At 34.6% G+C, this 26337-nt stretch overlaps 3 protein-coding genes across 3 annotated transcripts; 1 reads left to right on the top strand and 2 right to left on the bottom strand.

Annotated features, from left to right (window-relative positions):
- Positions 1–6333: 6333 nt before the first annotated feature.
- Positions 6334–10236, top strand: LOC147071875 (uncharacterized). Its single transcript, XM_085947398.1, has 2 exons — positions 6334–6537; positions 8659–10236. The coding sequence occupies exons 1-2, from the start codon at positions 6522–6524 to the stop codon at positions 9705–9707; spliced, it is 1065 nt and encodes a 354-aa protein (XP_085803524.1). The 5' UTR covers positions 6334–6521; the 3' UTR covers positions 9708–10236.
- Positions 10237–11932: 1696 nt separating this feature from the next.
- LOC147071874 (uncharacterized) lies at positions 11933–16024 on the bottom strand. Its single transcript, XM_085947397.1, has 2 exons — positions 15592–16024; positions 11933–14169 (listed from the first exon to the last, which is right to left on the bottom strand). Exons 1-2 carry the CDS (start codon positions 15736–15738, stop codon positions 12574–12576), a joined length of 1743 nt encoding a protein of 580 aa, XP_085803523.1. The 5' UTR covers positions 15739–16024; the 3' UTR covers positions 11933–12573.
- A 2266-nt stretch (positions 16025–18290) lies between these two features.
- LOC147071873 (uncharacterized) lies at positions 18291–25678 on the bottom strand. The gene is made up of 6 exons (XM_085946417.1): positions 25177–25678; positions 23216–24713; positions 21116–21173; positions 19897–20015; positions 18925–19199; positions 18291–18436 (listed from the first exon to the last, which is right to left on the bottom strand). The coding sequence occupies exons 1-6, from the start codon at positions 25676–25678 to the stop codon at positions 18291–18293; spliced, it is 2598 nt and encodes an 865-aa protein (XP_085802543.1).
- Between the last annotated feature and the right edge of the window lie 659 nt (positions 25679–26337).

The following is a 26337-nucleotide window of genomic DNA, read 5'->3' as shown; positions in this document are numbered from 1 at the left end:
TTATTTTTTTTTTCATTTTAAAAATTATATATTTATTTTTTTGTATTGTAAAACAAAGTTTTCTGTTAATTCTACGATAATTATTAAACAAAAACCATGTTTTTAAAATCATGTAATTAAGTTCTACCACGTGAACGAAATTGAATGAAAAATTTCGAATTATGTATTAAATACTTTGGATTTTAGACCAATAGATATACAAAAAGATTTAGAAAAAAATATGGCATATCATATTGTCGAATTCTTTCAAATTTAATTAGTAACGATTTCTAAATCAATACATATTATTTAACAAACATGTAACATGTGCGGGTTTCGATAAGAAAATCGTAGATGGATCTGTCTATAATCTAGATAGATAGATTCAATTTGGTGTACCTACTCTTCAACATTTTTGATCATTCATATTCGCATTTTTTAAATAATTGAACGTCGTACCCCTTTGGAAATACTATTCTATATTATCGTGACGTAATACATGTCTTTAGATGACCATATATTTATTAGTTTACGCAACATACAGTTGGATTTTTGGCCTACCACTTTAAAGATTTACGACTTTAATATAGATAGGTTTTTCAAATAATATGTATTGTATTCATTTTTAGATTTATTCTAATGTAAACAGAATTTTATATTGGTTAATCGAAATCAATTAGGTAGGCAGGTGCAAGGTACATCAAATTATGTTATAGTATAGTGTAAAATAAACTTTAACGGATGCATTTATTTTGTTATTCAGCGACTTGACTGTTTATTGTAACTTATTTATAACATATCAAACGTTACTGTACATACAATTAAGTATATTTTTCGCTTATCTCTCCCTTCACAAAGGTCACAATAATGACAAATGCCAAGATATGAGAGTATAAACTTTATAGACGTCGTCTATTAGATATTTATAGCTGGCTGGGTGCACGTTTTAACCTATTTTGTACCTATATATAGAAAGATCTTAATGGCAACTAAATAAATGTAGATAACATTAACATTTTTTCATTTATTGAGGTGTATGCCTATGTCAAACTATTCATAACAGTATATTGCATAACAAATAGGAACTTATTGTAAAGTAGTGTAGTAATAAGACGTGTTTGGCAATCTTCGGTTTCTGCGGATGAGCGGGGCACGAACAAAAATACTCAAATCAGTTTGCCTCACCTCGGCGAAGCTACTATAATGTAATTTAACATAATAATGATTCTGATAAAAAAGACGGTTGGTAGCCGAACGCTTCTCTGTTTTCAAAATCACTAGGATGTCACGACTAATCGTATAAGGTCTAACAGTTATAGTTATATTATAGTTCATAGGAGTATAATGTGGCGACCTACTGGTATTTTGTATCACCCCTTTCATTCAGTCAGTCATCTTTATCACGACAACGACGGAGATGTAACGTCTTAATAATAAGACTGAATATCATACATCAAAATAGGCATCGCCAATAATTAATTGTTGGCACTTAATTACAATTCTTCTTATTTGCATAACCACCTGAATACGACATGCGCGAAATGTTTACTGCCACTCCTTGTAATAAAGCAAAAGGATTTTCCGTCATATACCTAATAGTATTTTAAAATCAAAATAGTTATCTTAGAACATCATAACGTTACACGATTATCGGTATTTTAACATACAGATTTTCAGTACACGGGTACAGAGGACACTTCATGTCATTAAAGGTAAGTGACGGCAGAGCAAGCCAAGATTCTTTTTATTTTCTAAAACTCTTTCTTTAAGCACTACGGTGCATGGTTGCTACATCAGTCCCGTGCAGCATCGCTTCGGGACAAGGGAGTGTGGCACTAAAATCTTTTCATTCTGACACGTTTATAGCGTCATGGAAGACGGCCGTGCACTAACCGCGGCTGCATATACATGGCGGGTGGAGATGGGGAAACACAAATCATTGTCATCTACAACCCCCGTTTATCACCTTCGTCACAAATCATCATAATATACCCATCAGATCCCTACCTTACGAACGCTCAGCAACCGTACACTGAGCTTCAAAAACAGATGTTTGCGACGGATACTGGGTGTGGGGTGGTATGACTTTAGGAGTAACTGGGAGATAAGAGAGGAAATCAAGTATACTTTCATCACGCTGAGAGTTGCTGCGGACGTCTGAAGAGAACTTCAACATGGCTTACATGTTCTTTAAGCCAACCGGATTCCGGCATCCTAGAAGACGGCGCTAAATACTATCTACCGAGTGTATAAGGCGGAGTTACGGGATGCTGGCGCTACATGGAATGGTGCAAGAAGACTGACGAGCGATAGGATTTCTTGGAGGCGCTGTGTGGGACTAGCCAAGGGGCGGACATGGCCGAACAGGGGCCCTATGTTAGAACTTGCGAGTGCCAGCTGCCCGGTCGACATGACGTCATATGACATCATTGTGACGTACTACCGGAGTGATAATAGCACTCGAGAATATAACGCTACTCAGACAGCGGTGCTATTCATTGTCACCATACACATATAGTGTCATCGTAATAATTATCTACGGTGAGCACTGCGCGCGGGCGGCATGCCTCGAGCGTGTATTGGCTGACGTCACAATTACGTCATGTCGTCTGGTACCACACGAGTCGATAGTTAGGAAATCGGGGCCCAGGACGTAAAATGGCCCCAGAGATAAAAAACATTTAACATAAATGCGCTAAGCACTATACTAAAAGATTGTACTGTGACATGTTACAATTTCAACAAACACAAATGCCTGCAAAGGAAAGAATGACAGAATTTCTTTATTAACAATGTAAGTATGCATGTAATCGAAAAAAAAATGATATCTAGGTATAAAGATATTATATTGGACTACTTAGAGGGAGAGAGTATCGCGTGTAAAATCAATATTTGAAAAGATCATTGATAAGTAATAAATTAATAATATTATCAATATGATAGGTATTGGGTACGGTGTGCATTTTCGACGATCTACGAACGCAAAATCGGCGCGCGCACGTGGCTCGACCGTAGACAGGACGTAGGCTGACGTAGCGGGTGCAAAACCAGGCGGCCCGATATATTTATTTTCATTTGACACATCGCATATTTTATGTCACATTGATAAGAGTGATAAGACACTATTACGTACATATACGTAGGTATATAACTTTTAAATTGATTAGTAGGTCAGAGGTTCTTAAAACAAAATGAAACCGCCCATTTTAATTTCGTAGTGCATCAGTCAATTGAATGTAATTAGCAATTTCATGATACCGACCGGTTTCTTTATCCTGAAATCCCAGGATTTTATATAAGTATGTTTTTTTTTTGTCAAAATACGATATTTAATATCTAATATTTCAGTAAAATTGTACCTACGGGTATTTTTTATGATTACAAAAAACATCTTTGGAAATGAAAATATAAAACCAATTATTAAAATGAAAATAACTGACACATAAACACACAAGTTTGTTTACCATTATTATTAGTAATCAAACCTGCAAATAGCAGAACAGAGACATTAGATTCATATTTTGAGTTTTGCTGTTTGTGTTGATGCTTCAATTTTTTTTAAGTGGATAATAATTGTCCATTTATTTTCTATCTCACCTTTTTTAATTGTTTGAGTTAGATACGGCGGCTTATAGGTACGTCATGTAGGTACTAATTCTGTATGCAGAATTCAAAAATTTGATAGATCCACGTTTTGAGAAGCGCTACTAGCAATACAATGACTGGCAATCACCAATAATTTAAAAAATGCTCGAATATATTTTATTTTAGTGTTATCAACGAATGTACCTACATAATAATGGATTTCGATAATTTATATGTATGTATATAAAATCTTTTACTTAGGATTTCACATAACAATGTAATGTTGTTATTATGCGAACATTCTCAATGAACGAGAAACAATCGCAAATGACGCATTATGAGTTTGCGCGAGTTAGGGTCGCCACAAAAACACACACATATTCGTACCTAGTAAAAATGGGAAATATTACAGCCGATACGAGTCCACTGAGGCGATAATTAATTAAAGAAAGTAGGTAAAGATCTACCATCGTAAGTTGGCAGCCGGTCGAATTTGAAACTAAAATTGTCTATCGAGGATAAATTTGTTACAAATGCCATTTAATTTTACAACATGTTTCTCGAATTATGGATTGCATAATATTTGTACAGAAATCTACTACCAATAAAAAATTATAAATTACCATTTTTTTGTTAGTTATGTTAATATTCTCAATGTCATACTAGCGCCCTCGCTGAAATGCCAATTTATGATGGTAGATCTATACCAACCAACGTTCCCTCTAATTTGTGTAGTATCATACGCTACGCTACTGTTATGATTAAGGTATTTATTAATTTCGTAATTAACGTACAAAATGAGAATTTTTGGCACATATATATGCGTATCGTACTTTTATCAACAATTAATGTATGAAACCGAGACTTCAGTAAGTCGTCAAAAAATTCTTTTTTAAAGACTGCATTAATGCATTCGACAAATTCGAACGCATAATTTTTACTTCGCCAGCTTTCGGGAATATCTGTGTATTTAGAAACATGATTATCAATATCTTGTACAGAAAGCATATACCTAAGTATTTATTTTATAGCCAATAAGTACATTATCAATCAACACTTTGACTAGATCGTAACCAGATTTTTTGCGCTCAGTGATCTCAATCCAAATCTTTCGTTCTTCGGCTGTCTCCGTCATTATTTACAAAAGTCCACCTCTTTTCAAATTTTTCAATTTCGTATTAGCATCCCGGTGTGCTTTTTGACTTAAATGACTTTAAAAAAAATACAACCTCCATTCAATCCACTTCAATCTTCTTCATTGAACTATGAACACAATTTTCAGGTGGTGGTTAGTTTATAAAATTCAATTACGAAAACGAAACCATAATGGTTTAGGTATTTATGGGCGATCCGACAAAAATAATGCACAGTTTTTCAGTCACGATGGCCGCGTGGCTTAGGCGTCGGTCTATAGTGTCGAGGGTCCCAGGTTCGAATCCTGGGTCTGGCAAGTACACATATTGTTTTTTAATTTGTGTATGAGTCAGAGTATGGACCTAATAGGTTGAGCAAGTCGCTGACATCCATTTCTTGTAAAAATAAAATCTGTTAATACAAACCTCCACTCCTTGGAGGCCCATATGATCCTATTAGGATCGGACATGGTCGAAAGAAAGAAAAGAAAAAATTTCAGTCATACTTATTTGTTCAGTTGAATTAAGAATACATAGTACAGATGGTGATGATTATTTTTTTTAAATTCATTAACCCCTCCCTAAGCCAAACCATAAAAATATTTTTCTATCTATAAAATATCTAAAATCATACATGGTTTAATGGCACAATTTTAGATATTTTATAGATAAACAAATATTTTTTGCTGAATATTGTCTACTATGGCTTGGATTCGCAGTTTAATTGGATTTTAAAAACTAAAAAAAAAATTCTACACATTGTAGTCTTCGTTCAATGAATACAAATACGTTTAACTGACAAAGTTTAATGAGCAATATTTATGTCGGATCTTAATAGTCTACCTCCACCCTTTGCTAATACCAATACTTAAAATGCCCCCTTTCTACCAGTTTGGTGTATAGTGAGTTGGTAAGACAGCCATGTAGGTACCGACGAACTTTTAGCCGCTGTAATTCAGGAATATCAAAATATTGGCCATGATATGATTAAGTATAATATTTATATTTAATGTTTTGGTCTTCATGAAACTGTATCAAGTATGATTCTTAAAATTTAACCTCTATAATAACCACAATACTTTGATTTCTTATTTATAAAAAAAAACCAGCGACATTGGTATCTTGCTTGAAGAATGTCGACATTGCAGACAAAGCATAATTGAAAGTCTAACGAATTTGACTTAACGGTAACTACCACGTTTTCAACTAAAAATACATGTATAATGTAGATAATTATATATTATGTGTAATGACACAAAATTAACTAATATTTAAAAACTTCACGAATTACAGAAACAAATTATTTCAAATACAGAAATAAAATTTGAAATCTACGATTGATTTTGTTTTGGTTATATCGAATGCAATACGATGAGAAGAAAACTAACGTTAACATCAATCAGTTGCGTTTGTCACACAAAAGCAAATACCTGTGGACAGTGGCTTTTGAAAATATATGACTCAAATACAAGTAAAAATTTGGTATTGAGTCCTAGGTACTTGATATGATTCAAATGGGAAAGAATACAATTTTAAAGCCTCCAGAGTTTTCTCATAACATCTAGATAGAGCGACGTGTGCACAGTTCAGTTGGCAGCCCTGTTTGCACACTTCACTCCATTTTACACACCGCTTTTCTACCGAATACGGCGTAGTGGTGCGCACTTCACTATACCTTTTGTATTTGGTATATTTACGCCAGAGCGCGACCGAATCAAATCAAATAGTAACCGATACACATACAGTGAAGACAACTACTACTACTAAACAAGCAAGAATAATTTCATTGATAAGATACTCGAGGCGAAGATAAATCAAACGAAAATGTCTGGAAAAGCTGGTGAGTAATTTAAATTTATTTATCTACTTCAATGTAATAAACATAATTTATAATAATGGTGCAATTTTTAATATTTGTTATTGCTCCATAAATTACAATTAAATTTAATACTACTTAATAATACAAACTAAATTCAATTAATTGAATCTATCAAAAAAATCTCAAAATATGGCAACTTCAGTGTCAGCACGTATTCTATGTATTCAACTCTGGTAAAATATAAATAATAAACAGTGATTATTACTACATATTTGATTTTACAAAGTGTGTAGTTAAAATAAATATCTCAAGATGGATAAAAAAGTTCTACAAATTGTCACAGCGTATCACTTTATCACTTGCTGCAACGGGAAAATACATTTCCTGAATTACCATTAGTTTTTATTACCTATAATCAACTCTAAGCTTGATTAACTAAAAAATGATAAATTGCATTCATAACGAGTCAAAATCCGGTAGCATTTAATTGAATATACCGTATTAATATTTATACCCATTTGATAATATTATTATTTATTTACCTAACTAATATGTATACCATATTCTCACGTGTTAATGATAAACTTTTTTTCTAAAGAGTCCCTCCTACGCTTTTCCAAATATTTAAATATATATCAACGAATGTCTCGTAAATAATAAATATATCGATATCTCAGTTCCGAAGTGTAATAACTCAAAAAACATAGTTCAGGGATAATTAGGAAATAAGATTTTGGACAGGTTTAATCTACTACTTACTTATATAATATTAGTAGATTTTAATGAAATTCTAGGATTATCTAAAAAATATATTTGTATTTATAATATTAACATCAGTTTATGTTTTTCTAATATTAATAATAGGAGTTTTCTGAGGTTTCCACAGGATTCACGTATAATTAAGAATAACCAGTCATTCTAAAATAATCACAGATTATCATTTGTTACATTTTGCAACTGGTAGATATCGGTATTCTAAGCTTTTCCTCATACTTAACTCAAAACTGCAATTTTTTTTTACTTGAGAGCTGATTTATTTCATGTACCGTTACCGGTGTCGGCCTAACAAATATAGTCTAATCCAGTAGGTGTGCTGTCTTATCTTATTCTTATTACTCTCTTATCTCAGTTACTACATAGAATTATCAATATTAAATTTGGTGAATTAACGGCTTTATACCTAATCGAATTCGATTTAATATAGCATTGAATTAAAGCACCCATGCACTCTCGAAGTGCATGTAAAAATCGGATGCTTCCGTTTTTATTATACAAGAATTAATTCGATAAGTATTTAATAGTTTAATCTAAAAAAAAATACAGTACCTACATACAACTATAAGATATTATTATACATAAGAAATTTATTTAATTAACACGATAAGGGCGGTTGTCCGACACCATGCTCAAAAATGATCAAAGACAGAGGTTGCTTATCAATTTTACAACGTTTTTCTTAGGTCCTATTCTTATTTGTCCGGTACAAATATTGCAATCGATTTTTAACTAACTTCCCGACTAGTGACTCCGACATTTGAAACTTTTAGAATATATCAGAACACGATGCCAATGCATTTTTTAAATACTTTTAGCCATCTGTAAGTAGAATTGAATTCATTTTTAGTTAATTCTGTTTTGTATGAAAAGTTATTTTGATACCATTATTATTTGCTAGGGGGTTCTAGCAACTAAATTATTATAATATATACGTCCGTTACTATGGAAATCAATATGGAATGACATTTCATTATTCAGTATTTCTATCAAGTACAATTTTTTTTGATCGTTTAAGCTAGTCAAGTTTATATGATTCAACAGAAAATTTAAAAACGTTGTATATAAAAAGTTCTTTTTTTATTTATAAATGTGGAGCGAGATCTCTGGATTGAGCTCCCCACAATGACTGTTGGGATAAATAAAATTTTGGCTTAGAAAAAAGATTCGGTTGGACTTCATGATAGGTATTATTTAAATAAGAAAAAATTTCAACTCAGCCATACCATAACTAATATTACGTAATATACGGATTGCACAGATCGGTTTTCTTCTTATAATATTATGTAGGATGCAGAAATAACCAAAATCAATAAGCTGTTTGTTTTTCAACAAGTAGTTAATTTATGTCTTTTGTTAAAATTTCAGAATGCTCGAAGAAACCGGTGAAGTCTACCGACAGTTGCAGTTGCGGTACTAATTGCAAATGTGACGGTTCATCTTCAGATGAATGCCCTTGCCAAACGTGCAGCTGCGCTGAAGGATGCCAATGCGCTGGCGATTGCAAGAAAGACTGCAAGAAGGGAGGCAAATGCCTCTGCGTCTGCAAGTGTGGAGACAACTGCAAATGCGAGAAATCGGGAGGGTGCAAGTGTGAAACTGACTGCAAATCGTGCGTTTGCGCTGAAGGATGCAAGTGCTCTGACGATTGCAAGAAAGACTGCAAGAAGGGAGGAAAATGCCTCTGCGTTTGTAAGTGTGGAGAAAACTGCAAATGCGAGAAATCGGGAGGTTGCAAGTGTGGAGCCGACTGCAAATCCTGCGCTTGCGCTGAAGGATGTAAATGCTCCGGCGATTGCAAGAAAGATTGCAAAAAGGGAGGTAAATGCCTCTGTGTATGCAAATGTGAAGGAAACTGCAAATGCGAGAAATCGGGAGGGTGCAAGTGTGGAGCCAACTGCAAATGTGACGGATCGTCTGGCGACAAGTGTTCCTGCAAATCCTGCGCTTGTGCTGAAGGATGCAAATGCTCCGGCGATTGCAAGAAAGACTGCAAAAAGGGAGGTAAATGCCTCTGCGTATGCAAATGTGAAGGAAACTGCAAATGCGAGAAATCGGGAGGGTGCAAGTGTGGAGCCAACTGCAAATGTGACGGATCGTCTGGCGACAAGTGTTCCTGCAAATCCTGCGCTTGTGCTGAAGGATGCAAATGCTCCGGCGATTGCAAGAAAGACTGCAAAAAGGGAGGTAAATGCCTCTGCGTATGCAAATGTGAAGGAAACTGCAAATGCGAGAAATCGGGAGGGTGCAAGTGTGGAGCCGACTGCAAATGCGACGGATCGTCTAGAGACAAGTGTTCCTGCAAATCCTGCGCTTGTGCTGAAGGATGCAAGTGCTCCGACGATTGCAAGAAAGGTTGCAAAAAGGGAGGCAAATGTCTTTGCGTTTGCAAGTGTGAAGGAAACTGCAAATGTTAAAAACACATAATAACTTTTTTATGATCATACTAATTTTTGGCAGGTTATTTTAATTCTAGGTTATGTTATTTTGTTATTATAACATGTAAATTATCATAAAGACCTTTATTATGTCTTATCCTAGTTATGTGTATTGTAATATTTTTTTGTTTTATTACATAGTACTTTGTCAATAATAAATGAACTATGTTTTATAAATTAGAATCATATTGTATTATGTTTGAAATATGTATTTGATAAGCCAAATTATATAAAGATTTAAAATATTTTTCTTCATCTTTTGCATTCAAATGTATTTAATAGTTTATTAAAAAAAAATAATGCTGCATTAGTATCATTATGTGTAAGTAGTGGTAGTTATTTTAAATTAAAAAAATAATGCCAACTGATATGGTATCATTCTGACAGACAAAAAATGTATATAAAATCCTACACAGCAAATAGGGAAACATTTTGCAAATTTCGCATTGCATAATATTTTCGACAAGATAAGCTTTCAGAAAAAACACAAGACAACCACATGACACCCAAAATTAAAATGAAACACATGTTTTAATCATTATAATATTAATAATTTATTCTGGTTCTTCGTTTTCTAAATGATAAATAAACAGTACAGAGATAAACATAGTCGTGTATAAAACATAGGTTGTAACCAATCATGGAAACAAAAAGTACATACTATTACATTAATAAATTGTAAGGCGGTTTACACCCACATATCGCTGTTGAGCTGGTTAAAACTTTCAACGTGATAATTTTGTAAAAATATTGTTTTATATTTTCTCATTGTCTATATCAGTCTGCTTGGTTTAGTAGAACCTTCAAAGTTCCATATACCACTAAAATTAAATTATAAAAATGTATGTGGACATCACACCGGAGCCATTGCAAACACTTAATGATGATCCCATTACCTGTTATTTAGATAAATGTAGTTATACAGAGATTTCTACCCCAATTTTTGTATTTAAAGAGAAGATTTTATCTCTCCTGTAAGATCTCAATTCTCTCACATCAGAGGTTTTAACAGCTCAACGACGATATGCTCTAACAATTATTATAAAGTTTGATGGATCATATTAAAAACAAGTATTAATATAGATCATACGTTAGTCGCATTTATTGAGTGGAAAATGGTAGTCTGTGTGAAGTTATTTTATGAACCTGTCGTTACGTTGACAATTTTACTATACAACCATAAAGTTAGTATAGATAGAATTTTAATCAGATGAATGGATTTTATGAATGAAAAATTAATCAATAATGTACCACTTTGATAACCTAATAATCAAAGGAGAGATGAACAGTTGTGGTAATCATTATAACCTGCAAGTGTTGATCGATGTCACCTATAATAATTGAATTAAAAAAAAATAATATCAAGAAGTACCTACCTAACATAAAATAGTATTAATTGTTATGTGCCATGGATAAAAAAGAAATAGCGAATCTGGTTATTTTAATGAAAAAGCCTTTCATTGAAGTATTTTGTGCACTCAGTTGCAACAATAATAAAAATAATACCTAGTGTTTGATGCATGTTTACCCTAAAATGCCCAGTTCAAATTAATTATGTTCCATTAGAAAACTGATATGGATTAAATGCATAACAATATTCAATTGATGTATTGCGTATCGTTAAAGTTGAAAATGGATGGGATGTTAAACTGAATGGAATCTTAGAAATATATAATAAATCAGTATTTCTCTTACCATAAAATATTGAATTAAGATATTCAAACAAATAGCTTTATGAAATTTATTAAAACATTATGGAAATATTTACGGTTAATAAGTAACTATAATAAATCGATTTTGTCAAATATGTATTAAAAAACTATCAATTTCAAACATCATTACAAAAATAGGTCTAAAGTTATAACGGTAAATTCAAAGACTACAGACTTTTCACATCATACACTAAGTATTCCTACTCGCATTTATCATTCAACCCTCAATAAGTATTTATATATATTTAAAATTTATTAAAAATAAATTATTACTCAGGACTATCTTTTATGTACCTACTTACATTCTTTTGATAAAAAAACCTAAAACCAAATAAAAATTACATCTATATAGTGCCTATATAAAAGAAGAGATCACGTTAAAATCGTTCATACAAATATGTAACATTATTTTCACAAATTATCCTAATAGATTTATTATTATTAAGTTATATGGATAGCATGATTATTAACTAAAGACTAGTTTATTTTTTTGGAGTACTAGACAATCTCGCATGCAGTTACTGATACTTGATACAATTGTGACATTTAAACAAAAATCTTTTACAACGATGCAAAGGTTAGTAAGCCCGTCACAGCATAATATGTCTTTGAAAGATATGTAAATCGCATAATTAAAACGTACTTAAAGGTATCTTGTAAATTTTTCAGTAATTATTAATGGATTGTTATGAATCTTCAGTTAAAAAATAATATGAATAGTATTCAGTACACAGCATAATTAAATCAAAGATCAAGGCAAATATCAAATATGGAAAACTATTATACATATGGGAAATTTTATATAAAATATCTGTTTTAAGTATTTGAAAGTTCTGGTGTTGCTGCTTATTTAAGCTTAAGTTTCTATGAGATACTATTTGATACATAAAATACTGAAGATAGTGAGTTAATTAAAAAAAATTAACGTTGACAGGAAGATGTCTGAATTGATTATCTTTCAATAGAAGGAATATTTTCTATGACTAAAATATATATAGTTATAGCTCCAGTATATTAATATATACACAATAATAAAGTGTCGGCACTTTCTGTATTTAACTGAAAACAAAATGCACCTCCGTAGAAGGATCGAACGTTATCACCTTTGGCTTTGGTCGTCTCTTGACGATTTCTCATTCGTCATTCTCTGTCCCGTATTCATCGTTGGCGTCGTCTTCCGAGTGAGCGATGTCATCGTTCATGAAATCTGGAAAATGAGTCTTGACGTGCGTGACTAACGAGTCCTTCCTGGTGAAAGTGGCCGGGCATTCGAAGCAAGCATACTCTTTCTTCTCATCGTGGATTCTTTCATGCCTGACGAGTTTGTCCTTCCGACCGAATTTTTTATCACAGCGGGTGCACTCGAAGGGCTTGAATCCTGTGTGGACGACGGCGTGCCGGTCCAGTTCGCGCTTCCTAGAAAAAGTTTTGTCACATATTTTGCAGCGGAAAGATCTCGCCGCGGAATGGATTGCTAGATGTTTCTTGCGAGTGATCGCGGAGTTAAATTTCTTTGGGCACCGGTCACACGACAGAGTCTCAGAATTCTTTTTCATCCGTCCGTTTTCATGGACGCCGTTCGGCAACAGATCACCAGGCTCCGCATGATCGGGAGAGATTCGCTCTTCCTTCAACATTTGTTGCGCCTCGAATGAGAAACTGCTCTCTCCGGAGATATGATCGGGAATTCTAGGATACTCTTCACTGTCCAATCGATCGGGGCTCGCAGCTCCAGCGTCGAAACGCTCTCGCATATTTTTATATGGATCTAAGCTGACAACGATGTCTTCACCTATCAGCGTGTCCGCGTCTTTGACTTCATTATTTTTCGTGTGTCTCGCTTCGTGTTTGGCGAGCTTATCCCTCCGGCTAAAAGACAGAGGGCAGACGGCGCAGGAGAAAGGTTTGGCGCCCGAATGCACCAAAGCATGCCTCGAGAGATCACCTTTTGATATGAAACTTCTAGGACATTGCGGGCAAACGTGCGGTTTTTGCCCAGAATGTATGCGGAGATGTTTGCTAAGGTTCGTGTTTCTAGAGAAACTTTTGAGGCAAAATTGACAGCGATAAGGTCTGACCCCCGTGTGAACGACGGAGTGCTTTCTGAGATCAGACCTTCGACCGAACGCCTTGTCGCACTGCGAGCAGGCATACGGTCTTTCACAGGCGTGAACAGAGCGAGCGTGGGCAGCGTGCCCGGTCCGCTCGGAAAACACCAACCCGCAGGCTTCGCACCCCCATGGAGCCTTTTCGTCATGGTCCATTCTTTCGTGCTCTCTCCACGGAGCAACTTCAGTGAAGGCTTGGTCGCAGTACTGGCACATATAGACTTTTTTCGGAAGAGTCTGCGGTTGATGATTGTCGTCTGAATTGTCATTATCTTGAACTGCGTCGTCCTGTTCCCTGTCGTTGTCGGATTGATCAGAAGTGTCGTAGTCCATGATGCTGGGATCCACCACCATGACCACGCTGTCTTCGACTATGTAATCCGGTTCCGTCTTACAGAATTTTTGCAGTAGTCGCTCCCCGTTTTGATAGACGTTATCCTCGGAGTCGAGAGGCAGCGAAGCGGCCGATTCGCGATCAGTCGCATGGCCGGGTCTCTTGCGGGTGAGCCTTCTCAGTTTGGCGTCGCTGGCAGCACACTTGGAACGGAACTTAACACATTTCTCAGTCTTGTACAGACAGCGATGGCAGATGCTCGCCGGTAAACCATCATTCGGGAGAATCTGGAAATTTTTCACACCACATATCTTGTAATTTGTTAAGATTCAGTTTTGTTTACTCATTTTGAGATGTTTACGTTATTCTTTAATTAAATAATGTTCAAAGGGATACTACTGACATTGCATTACAATTTTCTTCCCCGTGAAACGATGCATAATTAAGAATATTTTTTAACGGAACAGGATATTGTTGTGAAAAATTTCCATCTCTCAAATTTGTCATTTAAGTACGAAAATTCTTTAAACAGCAACACATAAAAAGGAATAGTACTTAAGTACTTAAAGCTCTGAAAATAAATACGGCGATATCTTTTAATGACACGCACCCATAGGGAATACTCTACGATGAATTATGTAAGTATACTACTGCATGTTTATCCATTAATTGTATTTGGAGAATTATTTAAACAGTCTGATCATTTTTAATTTCTCCACAAAAAGATATTTTTAACATCTTTGAATCGCTTCGATTGGATGAAGATTCAACGTATGATTACAGTTATGCTAGCCATTGGAATTAAGAGGAGAAAGCTCCGCTAATATCTCTGTGGACCCATGATCAAGATAGAAGTGGCATCAGTTTACCTTACTACCTAACGCGATTTTTCTTCATTTAATCATTTTTAATAGCTCTCTCCGATGATTTTTCAAAACTGTATTTAAGAATATTGATTTAATTATGCTTTCCATGTCCGCCTGTTATTGGGATCAGCACTTATTCTTATATATTGTATTTATTCTTCTGCGATTGATCCTGTTGGTTGACCTAAACGAATATATAAAAGTAGTTGGTATAATAAATTATACTGATTTGCACATGGAGATTGCGCAAATCATCTTCTTTAAATACGAAAGCTCTATGAAAATGGTAGTAAATATTTCAGCTATATTAATAGTAAGTAAATACCTAAGTATCTTTATCACCGGTAAAGCAGTTGCAGCTACGAGACAGGATGTTGATTTAGATTTAATAATTTTAGACCACGGTCTCATTGAAAATTGTATAGGTAGGGTTTGTAATAAAATATAATTAGTCTTTCAGAGGTTAAGATAAGAATGCTTTATTAGTCAAAAATAAAAAATCTGGGTACCTCTGTAAGTAATGTAAGGGTGAAATTTTCTGTTATCTTACTGATAGAGTGACAACCCTAGTATTAAAGTGTGCCAAAAAACTAAGTTTGTGTAAATAGTTAGTAAGTTAGCTGTAGTTATTATATTTATTAGACGCAATCACGTCAGGTGACATAGAATTGAGTACTACCCAACAGTGTCATTCTCTGGAAACGTATGTCAAAGGTGAAATATCACGGGATATTATAAAGAAACATAAGAATCAATAACCTACGTTTTACTGCGAGGCCGCAGGGGGAAAATGTCGCCCCACGGTCGAAAGGTATAACCTACAAACAATGTTGGAAGACGTACCTGGACTTCCACAATCTCGGCGATTTTCGCGTATAGCGGCATATCCTCGGCGATGTGATCAAAAATGGGGCTCATGACTCCGTTTTTGCGTAGGCACAATCGACATATCGAATGAAAATTAGACACTATGTAAGAGTCCTCTTCCATGGCTGAAAAATGGGTTCTTCATTCAAAACGCAGGAGTCTCACAGGATTCTAAAGGGGCTCGATATTATTGATGTTTTTATGCGCAACGTCGCCGGCACAAGACTTTTGATAAGAACTGTGAACACTAGATTGAGATGCTTTTTCTCAAGTGCCGTGTGGCGTCAAGGGTCCGGCAGCCATTTGTGATAGGGCTGTGCCTCGATTGGGCGGATTCCCGTGGGGTGGTGACGAAATTGCGTACCGAGCCGCGCGAACCGCGATACTTCGTCCCCCTCTCCGTGATACTAGCGATTTTGCAGACAAGATTTTTCAATTCAAGCTACTGTTTTTACCTAACGGCAATATTAAGAACTATTTTTCACAGCTGATCGAGAACATTTTTGCTGCTGTTACGGAGCTGTCAAATTTGAAACGCCGGATAGGCGGAAAATCTGTTTAATTATAAATAAGTTTGAATAAATTATGTAATAGTTTATTTAAAATTATTATGAAAATGTCATTTCATTGTTCGGCAAACCATGTTACGTATTGCCTGTAAGATTATGTAAAAAAAAAACAATTTGTGTATACCTACGCCAACTAAACAATAGGTATAATATGTACATTATTTAAAAGATACGAGAACGTATGGATAATTCATTATTGGTAAAAATTGGATAGCCCGGAGAGTTAATTCAATTTTGCAATGAGGCCACCAAACGTGGTGACTAAAGTTGTAATCTCGTCGCCTGAAAAAAATACTTTGTCGATGTTTGCGGAAGCCACTAAACATGCAGAGATCGGAAATGTTGTTTACATATCAAAACGAGTAATAACCGAGGTGCCAGAATTCAACTTAACAAAAGTCTCTGACAAAAATATACTGCGTAGAATAAGTTTCATATACCCGATCAGTTGGAGCGAAATCATTGCCAAACTGTGCCTTATTCACGCGTGGAAGATGATTCCTCGCGCCATTGTCATTGACGGCTTGGAGGATTTCGTGGAGATTGGATGTGAAAACACACCCTCCAAGTCTGCACTTCTATGTACAGCTTTATTAGACGCATCGGGAGTCTCTGCTAAAATGAATGGAACAACATGTCATCTTCTTACTTCGCTTGACAAGAATGTGTACGACTGTCATCATAGTCAGGTCAACATTTTGTTAAATACATATCTTTATGGAGATGTGTTCATAGACTGATCGCCTTTCATTACCAATAGTAAAACATAAACCGGAAAAATTGTATCATAATTATTGATAATATTAAAGATACACCGTCAAATAAAGGAAACGAGTAAACAGCCTTGTGTCTATGTAAATACACAATATAACTATATTACCAATACTACCAGTAACGACTGGTGATTGCCAGATGTTCCACAAGCCCACACAGGTTGCGTCACATTAAATAATGATGATTGGCCAATGCCAAAATAATAAATAATTTTTTGGATCAATGAGAGTCATACAAAATAGCAATGTGTTAAGCAAAACTAAATAATTATAAGAATCATAAATATGTTGGCAAAAATTTTATAATATAATAAAAATAATTTTGTACATTTTAATTAGGTATTACAATGTATAATATTTTTATATCAAATAAATATAATTTAAATGATACTTCTTTGAGGATCGTGACTCGAATGATTTTTTGGTAGTCAAACACACTTCTTAACGGGTTACCCCACACTCCTCTCGGCATTCTATGACATGCAAGACCTGTGGCCACCGGAAGACCCATGACACTCATAGATTGGTGCAACTATCTGGGGAATTCAATTCATATAGTGCCGACAACGCGACTGGTGCGTTTGCATTGGATACTACATATTAGCATGATAATTAAATAGTAATTAACTGGTCAGCAGTGAATGAGTATTCCGATGCGGCATGTCTAAAGACAAAACGGCGAGAATGGCACAAATGATCGTAATAATAAATAATTCATATAAAAAAAGCATAATAATCTAAAAACTATAATATAGTATTTTCGAAACATTCATATTTTGGTTTATTCTTAAATGTTTGTTATGTAAAATATATAGTGTCACTGAATTCTGCAATTTTTTGTGTTTCCTTTAAGCTGATAGAAAGAAAACTAGGTTGATTCTAAAATTTTAATACATGGTCATTTTTATAGAATGTGGATTTTTTTGTTTTAATTTTGGTTATCTATTGTAGTTACACTAAAGATCTATGTATTACTTTTCAGGTGATATAGGTATTATAATATGTTCAGTATCCTGAGAAAAAAATGATAATTTGTATAACGTGTGTGACGCGAAAAATGTTGGGAAGCACTGATCTAGGGTAGTAAAGATCGTTTCAGCTATTTCACATGCACTTTGCCCTCTGTGTACTACAAGTATCTCTCATCTGGTTCATCTCTATAACACAATACCTGTGCCCCCACAACCATATTCTCACACTACATACAGTGCAATGACGTATCGCTCACAATATACAGCTGCATTGTATGCCCTTTATCTTACTGCTTTGTCAAATTTTATTGTTAATCTTAATGTTAGTTTAAAAAATATATTACATTATATAAAATATTATATCACATAAGTTTAGGTTGTTGTTTTAACGTTGTTATGTCCAAAATTCTTGAAGGATTTTTATAAATGGGTTTTAAATATTGTTCCGGAGATCCTATGGGAATTGACTTTTTCGCAGATCTGGCCAGATGATTTGGATCTCCATTAACTGTAAGTAAAACATATTTTTATCAACTGAGTGTAATTTTAACAAATAATAATATTCATTGTCATAATGTTAATAAAATACTATGGAATATTTTCCATTGCCTTGGTGTCACAGTAAGTTATGGTGAAGTAATGGTACAGCGTCTGTGTTTAAAGGCATGGGATTTAATTCCACAATCAGTCATTCTGGTAAATTCACGATATGTTTCTTCAAGTATTTGATCAAGAGAAAGAGAATTATGGGTTGTGTGTATGTCTAACCACTATTCCTCATAAAAAGCAACTTTTAAACATAATCCTACTCGTAGAGACTCAATTAATGCTACACTTAGGGGTCAAAATAGTAATTTACATTTTTTGTTTTAGTTGAGTATCAGATCATAAATATGTATTAATATTTATTTGTAAGTTACAATTTTGTTTATAAACATCATATTGAACTTTAGAGCATAGGCTACCAAGTTTAGATTTATAACTATGAATATTTACCTGACATCAAATGATATCTCTTCATATACTGTAGGGTAGCAAAAGACATTTCATTTCCCATGTCCCCGGCACAGGGCGAATAATGGTGAGTAGGCGTAACAATGTTCACGTGAGGTGAAAATGTAACTTTGCTTTCGTGCCTCATAGGTTCGTCGTTACTGTTGAGGTATTTGGCGGCCAGTCGTTTCATGTGTAGGCTCGTTTCGGATAATGGTTTTGTGAAATGATGGACCATCTGAGGTCGCGAGTTGTCTAAATGACCAACCGGTTTTGAGCTAAAAAACGATAAAACCACTTACAAAAATACTACACGCACAGTTACGACAATATGCATCATGCTCAAATTACACAAAATGTCTGGGGAAAGATAAAAAAGTTTATATTCTTGCTAGACTCAACTCGACGATAATGGTCAACTATTGTCTGTGAAAGAGTTACTGCAGACATCGGCACCTCCACTACACAATAGCATGTTGACATTGATGGACAAAACAAAAATGTAGTAAACACAACCAGTAACATATCATTTGTCCAAACACAATCTTCAATAGTTCCGTGTGATATTTGAAACAAGAAAATACGAAGGAAGACTGTTTAACGCAGCCTCCCAGCTCAATCACAAGATTACTTGGTATACTTATATGTAATTTTTAATACAAGCAACATAAATGCATGATCAACCACGATGTGTTGAGACGATCCTATTTTGTATTGGTATCTGAATTATTGTGTGTAATAGTCATTTATTACTGACGTTTGTCAATAATGGTCAGTGAGTTGGTGAATCAAGAGCTAAATTTAGCCACCAGAATGAAGTAGAACACTAAAACAAGTCACTAGACACTTCATGAGAAAATTACATAGATGTATTGTAAGTTCACCGGGATCAAACCCGAAATTCACGGTATGGGATGCCTGTGCCTTGCGCATTAGACTACTAGATGTATCAATTACTGCATCATATATCTCTACCTCTTGGCTGCAGAAATTCTTTGCATTTGATCCGGAGGAAATCGATGGACACGCGGCATATCTTTTTCAATTCCATTATTGATGGCAGGTGGGCTGTGCAACATATCATTGACACGATTCTAAAACAAACCGAATACACATTCAAAACATGTATATATTATAATTATTCATAGAATGAAAGTTGTTCTAGAATAGTTCAACAATAAATATAGGTAGGTATTTAGAATAATAAATTTAACAAAACACATAATTTTGAAAAACTTCAGAAACACTTACATATTATTAGAAAAAAGTTGTACGGAGTGAGATTCAGACTCACATATTTCACTTTCTGTGTGATTTGTACTAGCCTTTAACCAGTGATTCCCAACCGGGTCTGCGAGGATTTGTAAAACTTTGTGAAGAAAAGCAGAACTTGAAACCAATATGGTAATTACAAGGTTTTACGTGGCCTCTTTTACAACACTACAGTATTTTGAAATGTTAGGTGAAGTAGTGAGAATTTTATGTTGGAGGGACATTATTGAATGTCATCGCCAACAATGCATCGCTCATTTTGTTTCTGCCAAAGCTGTTAATATTTACACGTTAGCTTTACAGGTACGGCAAAGCATTGATGTACTTATTGCTTTTATGCTAATACCATTAGTTATGGATAATGGTGTATTAATATAAATTGTGTATCCATAGTGTAGGCAATAAATGGAATATTCTTTAATATTTTTTTTCAAAATTGTTAGTTACCTACCTAATAATTAATAAAAACAGAAAAACTTTCCATGCATTGCTTCGGGGCGGCACATTTTATCAGGGCACAAAATGAAGGGAGGAATGTCACTAATATAATTTTTGTAAATTCGCTATGTATCTGTTGCGCAATTATTTTGCGCACCTCTCTTGGCTGTGATAAAATTTAGAGCGAGATGACAGTTTTGACTGTTTAAGACGGCTAACTTATTGTAACAATTATAATACCACAACACACATATGTAATAAATACTATCACTTTATCACTTTAGCGGTCGATAGTCGCCTTGTGTATAGAATAGACCCGCAGGGCTAACTAAGGTTATTATTGACTTATTTTCTAATAGGTTATATTTCTGAGATTTTTCAAAATTATGTTAGTATAATAAAGAAACCAACATTCTTAAAATTACGTGTGTAAACGGTATTGCATAAAATAATAATAATTAATTAAAATTAAGGTAATGCATACCATAACATTATTGTAAAACGTCCATCCTACATCTGGTTGAGAGCATTCATCATCAGAACTATAAAAAAAATAACATATAATTAATAATGAAATCTCTATATATATAAAAATCTCGTGTCACGATGTTTGTGGTCGAACTCCTCCGAAAAGGCTCGACCGATTTTTATGAATTTTTTTATGTATATTTGTTAGGTATGAGAATAGGTCAACAAGTATATTTCATACCGCTAGGTGATTAGGGTATCTCTATCCAGAAAAATTTTCTTTTATTTTTTTGACAATTTTTTTTTTGTATTTTTTTTATTATTTGGCATAAAAAAATACTTATAGGCCAAAATTTTCACCCTCCTACCTCCACCCTCCCATTTTTTAATCGCGATTTTATTATTTTTGTATGAACAAATTTAACCGTCGTTCGTATTTCAAACAGAACGAAATTATTTATGTTGTTGAATGACAGATGGCGCTACGTCCGAGAAGAATTCAAGAGAAGCGTCGCGTCATTTTGACATTTCATTCGGCATATCACAACGCAGTGCCTGCAAAATTTTGTACAATTTATTTTAATTTATCTATTTTTATGTGCATGTATTACAGTGCACAATGCCAGCAAGACGCAAGGGGGGCCATTTGGGCCGTCGAACGAATAAAGCAACAAACATGCGAAATAGTAGAGCAGAAAGAACAGACGAACAAATCCAACAAGATAACAAAAACGTGCGTGTAAGCATGTCGCAATTGCGTGCATCTCAATCACAAGAGGTACGAGCTGAATGAAATCAACAACGACAATTGGAACGGAGCCAAGCGCGCCGGTTCGTAGTTGACACACGCAGAGCAAATGACCGACAACGCCAACAAGAACATCGAACATTTACATCCGCTTCGTTCCTTCGTCTCGCATTCGAGTACGAGCCAGATATTGAATATTCCGCTCATCCGAAAGTGCTGATTGGTACTATGGACAAAGAATGTCCCCATTGTCATGCGCTCAAATTCAAACATGAGTCAGCCGGGATGTGTTGCGCATCAGGAAAAGTGCAACTACCATAAATTGAGATACCACCAGAACCATTGAACGGCTTGCTCATCGGCACGGTTCCAGATTCAAACCTGTTCCTGAAGTCCATTCGCACATTCAATTCATGCTTCCAAATGACTTCGTTCGGAGCAACAGAAATAGTTCACAATACTGCGGCAAATGGTCAACAATTCCATTCTACGTTCAAAATCAAAGGCCAAGTATACCACAAAGTAGGCTCATTGCTGCCAATGCCAAACGAACCACATAATTTTTTACAAATCTACTTCATGGGCGGTGAGGACATCAATCATGTGGATGCACGTTGCGGCTACAATAGCCTCAATTCGCCTAATGCCAGGCGCATCGACGGCGAACTGGACGCCCTGTTGAATGAGCACAATGAATTATTGAAATTCTTCAAAGCACACATGCACGAATTGTAAAGTGACAATCACGCTATTGTCATCAATCCTGATAAAACACCAGCTGGAGAGCACGTACGTCGATTCAATGCGACTGTTGTTGACGACATTGCTGGAATCATGGTTGGCGACCGCACATTGACGCGAGAAATCGTGATTCGAAGAAGAAAAAATAATCTGGAGTTCATCGCTGACACACACCGTTCATACGACGCTCTCCAATATCCGCTAATTTTCTGGAAGGGACAAGACGGATATTGCATAAACAGTAAACAGCGAGATCCTGTCACAGGTAATTCATTAATTATGAACATCATTAGGTACTCATTTTGAATTGAGAAAATGAATGGTTGATGTTTTTTTGTTTTTATCGGCGGTCATCGTCTACAGCGCTCTATTCCTCTTTCTGTCATAGATCCCATCCCCACACACTTACGATAGATTCGTTATTTTTTATTTAACAACCAAAATATTCACTAGAAATAATTTATATGGCAGAACAACGTTTGCCGGGTCAGCTAGTATATTATAAAATTCTTCATTTTAAATCAAAGGTAAAGCAGTCATGAAATAACAGAATCTTAATTAATATAAACAGTTTAACAAATCAAAAGGTATTTTTTTTAGTAACAGAAATATTAATTATTATCTTACTCGCTATATGCATCTGGATGTAAGTGCATAGAAGAATTATGTACTAACTCTCTGGTGTCATTCTGCATTTGTATTGGTGTGCAACGTTCTTTTGGTTGGGTACAGAAAGCATTTTGTCCGATATAATTGTCGTCTTCTTGATATGGGCTGCCTTGCGCATATTTGTCATCTTGAGTTTCATTTAATAGTTTCGTTGATGTTACAACATCTTTAGAATTTCTCAATTGAAAAGAAGGATCGTTTCCTTTATTGCAGTGCGCTATACCATCCAAAAAATTTACACCGCAACTGTTTCTCTCGACATTGTTAATAACATTCTGTTTCTCGGACATTGGATTTTGTTTTATTTTTATATTTTCCAACATCTGTGATGTTTGTACGCATTCATCTCTATGATTATTCATATATACTTCTTTATTGTCAGAGTTGTATACGTTATCTCTTTTGTTGACTATATTTGAACTCATAACAAGTTCAAAGCTTGTCATAACACCGATCGATATTTTATGCATACTTTGTTCTATACAATTCATATTGACATTATCTTTTCTTACGTTATCTTGATTGTTCAACAAATTCTTCATAGGATTAATCAAATCGTCTGTCAAATTTCTATTAAGATTTGAAGACTCTTTGACAGTCAATAATTTATCTACTCGTTGCTGCAGTAATTGCAGATGTTCATTTTGCATTTTAATTATTTGATAAAGGTCAGATACCGTTGGTTCTAATTTTATTTCAGCATTTGATGCCTTCGTCATATCAGCAGGATTTACTTTTACTATATCATTACAGTTGTTATTGTCAATTTCTTTTCTAACAAGTCGACTTTCAATTGCTTGTCTTTTTATATCAACTGCATTGTTTATATCTTCAGGTTTAGGCGCATTATTACAAGTATTACTGTCAATAGTCTGATGGCAGTCTATGCAACTACATTGATGAGATCGTTGTATATTTCTATTAGTGTGTTGCTGGATATGGTAACCTTGCTTAACGCAATAGTTATCATTATTACTAACAGAATATGAACAACACGATTGAATCGGCATAACCCTTCTACAATTTCGATCAAAAGACTGCGGGTAAGTCGGCGAACATTCATCAATTTGATTAAACATAATATTTGATGGATGATTCGGTAAATTGTTTTGATTATGACTATAGTGTAAAGGTCTAGGACTAGGTGTATTAGGCAGACGCATCGGCGTTAGTGATTTATCAGTGCAACACTTTAGATCTGGTCTTTCACTCATTTCTGTACGATTTTGGAAGTCATCAAGATCTGGAACACGATATTGGTGAGTGTTCTTCGCCTTCATGACAGGGTTATATGTGTAATTGCTTTTTGATTTTTCTATAAATTGTTTTGAATTTGATTCATCGTTTCTTTTGGTAAAATAACTTCCAGAGTTTGGAAGCGTGAAAAATCCCAGACCATCTTTGGTTTCACATTTATCTGCTACTGACTCTTTGGGCTGGTGAAGTGAAGCAGGCACTGTAATAGAAAAATATGCTAATGTCAAAAAAATACCACCAAGTTCACTCCTCGCTGCCTTTAGCCCCCCCCACCTTCTCAGAAGGACTAAGGCACACGGCGCAGCAACGGAATCAAGCAAGATCTGCATTGAGACACAGCAGTCTGCGTCAATTTGCAGCGACGTATGTCTTCATCATAAGTAAAGCATAATATGCGATTCTAGAGAATGGAGGTAAAATTATGTAACACACATTATTTTATGAGGAATGGTTGTCAGCCATTTGCCCAACCCATTGTAACCCTGACCTCGGATCAAACACAACATGTGTGTTTTCATCTAGCTGCGGTATCGACCTGCTATTTTAATTTTTATCATTCTGTATTGTCTACTTTTTATTTCTTTATGTGAGCTATCGCTAGTTTTAATACTTAATCAAAAATATCAGTTACTTAATACAGATAATAGAAAGTCAAATCTTACCAGTGCCTATTTTCGCCAGTAAATTGGAAGGCAATGTTGACATACTCCCTGGAATCAAAGTTTTTGAAGGTATGTTCGTGTACGGCACATCGTTTTCATAGAATTTCTTGCCTAAACCTTCATCATGATGCAAGTATTGTTTTGGCTCTGAATAAAAATCTCTTTTCTGTATGTCATCCGGTATTTTTTTTACGGGTGGAATTACTCTTTTATAAATATTAGCCATGAAATCGGGGGGCGTCGAATCTAGTAGGCTCAGCTCTAACTCGTGGGACGGTTTCGGCGAAATGTTCTGTTTGAAACTTCTCAGAGGAGGATCGAAATTCGGGGATTGATAATTGAACATACTCGGTGGTAATAATGTATTTACATTGGCATTGTCGCCGATATTTTTAGTGTTCGGTAAATTACTTTGTCTATGTTTGGGCGAGTTGTCCACATCGGAATCGACGGAATCACTGTCGCGGAAGTACGCCGACGGTAAAGGTTGTTTATAATCCATTAATCTAGGATCACTTTTCGACGGAGTATCGAAACGTACGTGCTTTCTATTATTAATATCCATATTTTATCATTGCAGTAAAATATCGTTCTTATGTAAAATTTCAATTATTATTACAATAACTTGAGTAAAAACTTACATTATTTTCAATTAACAGTAAAAAAATATAAGATGCACGAAAAATAAACTTATTATTTCAATATTATAAAAGTTTCAAAAGTATACGTCAGAAACGTCAAAATTCTTATTCGAATTATTTAACGGATTCCTAAATCCTATTTCTTCTCAAAAAGTAAAATTGAATGTCCATAAACAAACAAAAATTAATAAGTTTGCCAGTTCTTAAAATGTATCATCCATATTATTGTGGAGATGCTAAACCACAATGGCACATATTTAATGTTCGTGGTAAAACTGTATGAACATCTCTTGACAAATCTGCCAGAAGCGCCCAGAGTAGATTCAAATACATAATCAAAAAATAATGATTTTATAACTAGATAGTCCCAAAAGACAATATTTAATCAATATACTCTCAAGGAAATACATACACAGTTTGATTTTTTTTATATAAAATCATATGAATTTAAAAGATATTACATATAATTCATCTTATATAGGTAACACTTTTGTAGACGATACAAATGGTTTTTTTGTAG

This window comes from Rhyacophila brunnea, unplaced genomic scaffold (genome assembly GCF_057557595.1).
Source record: "Rhyacophila brunnea isolate RB1 unplaced genomic scaffold, BYU_Rbru_1.0 scaffold_2, whole genome shotgun sequence".
NCBI classification, from domain to species: domain Eukaryota; kingdom Metazoa; phylum Arthropoda; class Insecta; order Trichoptera; family Rhyacophilidae; genus Rhyacophila; species Rhyacophila brunnea.
The sequence above is the reverse complement of the archived record's forward strand: the minus strand, read 5'-3'. Positions and strand labels throughout refer to the sequence as shown.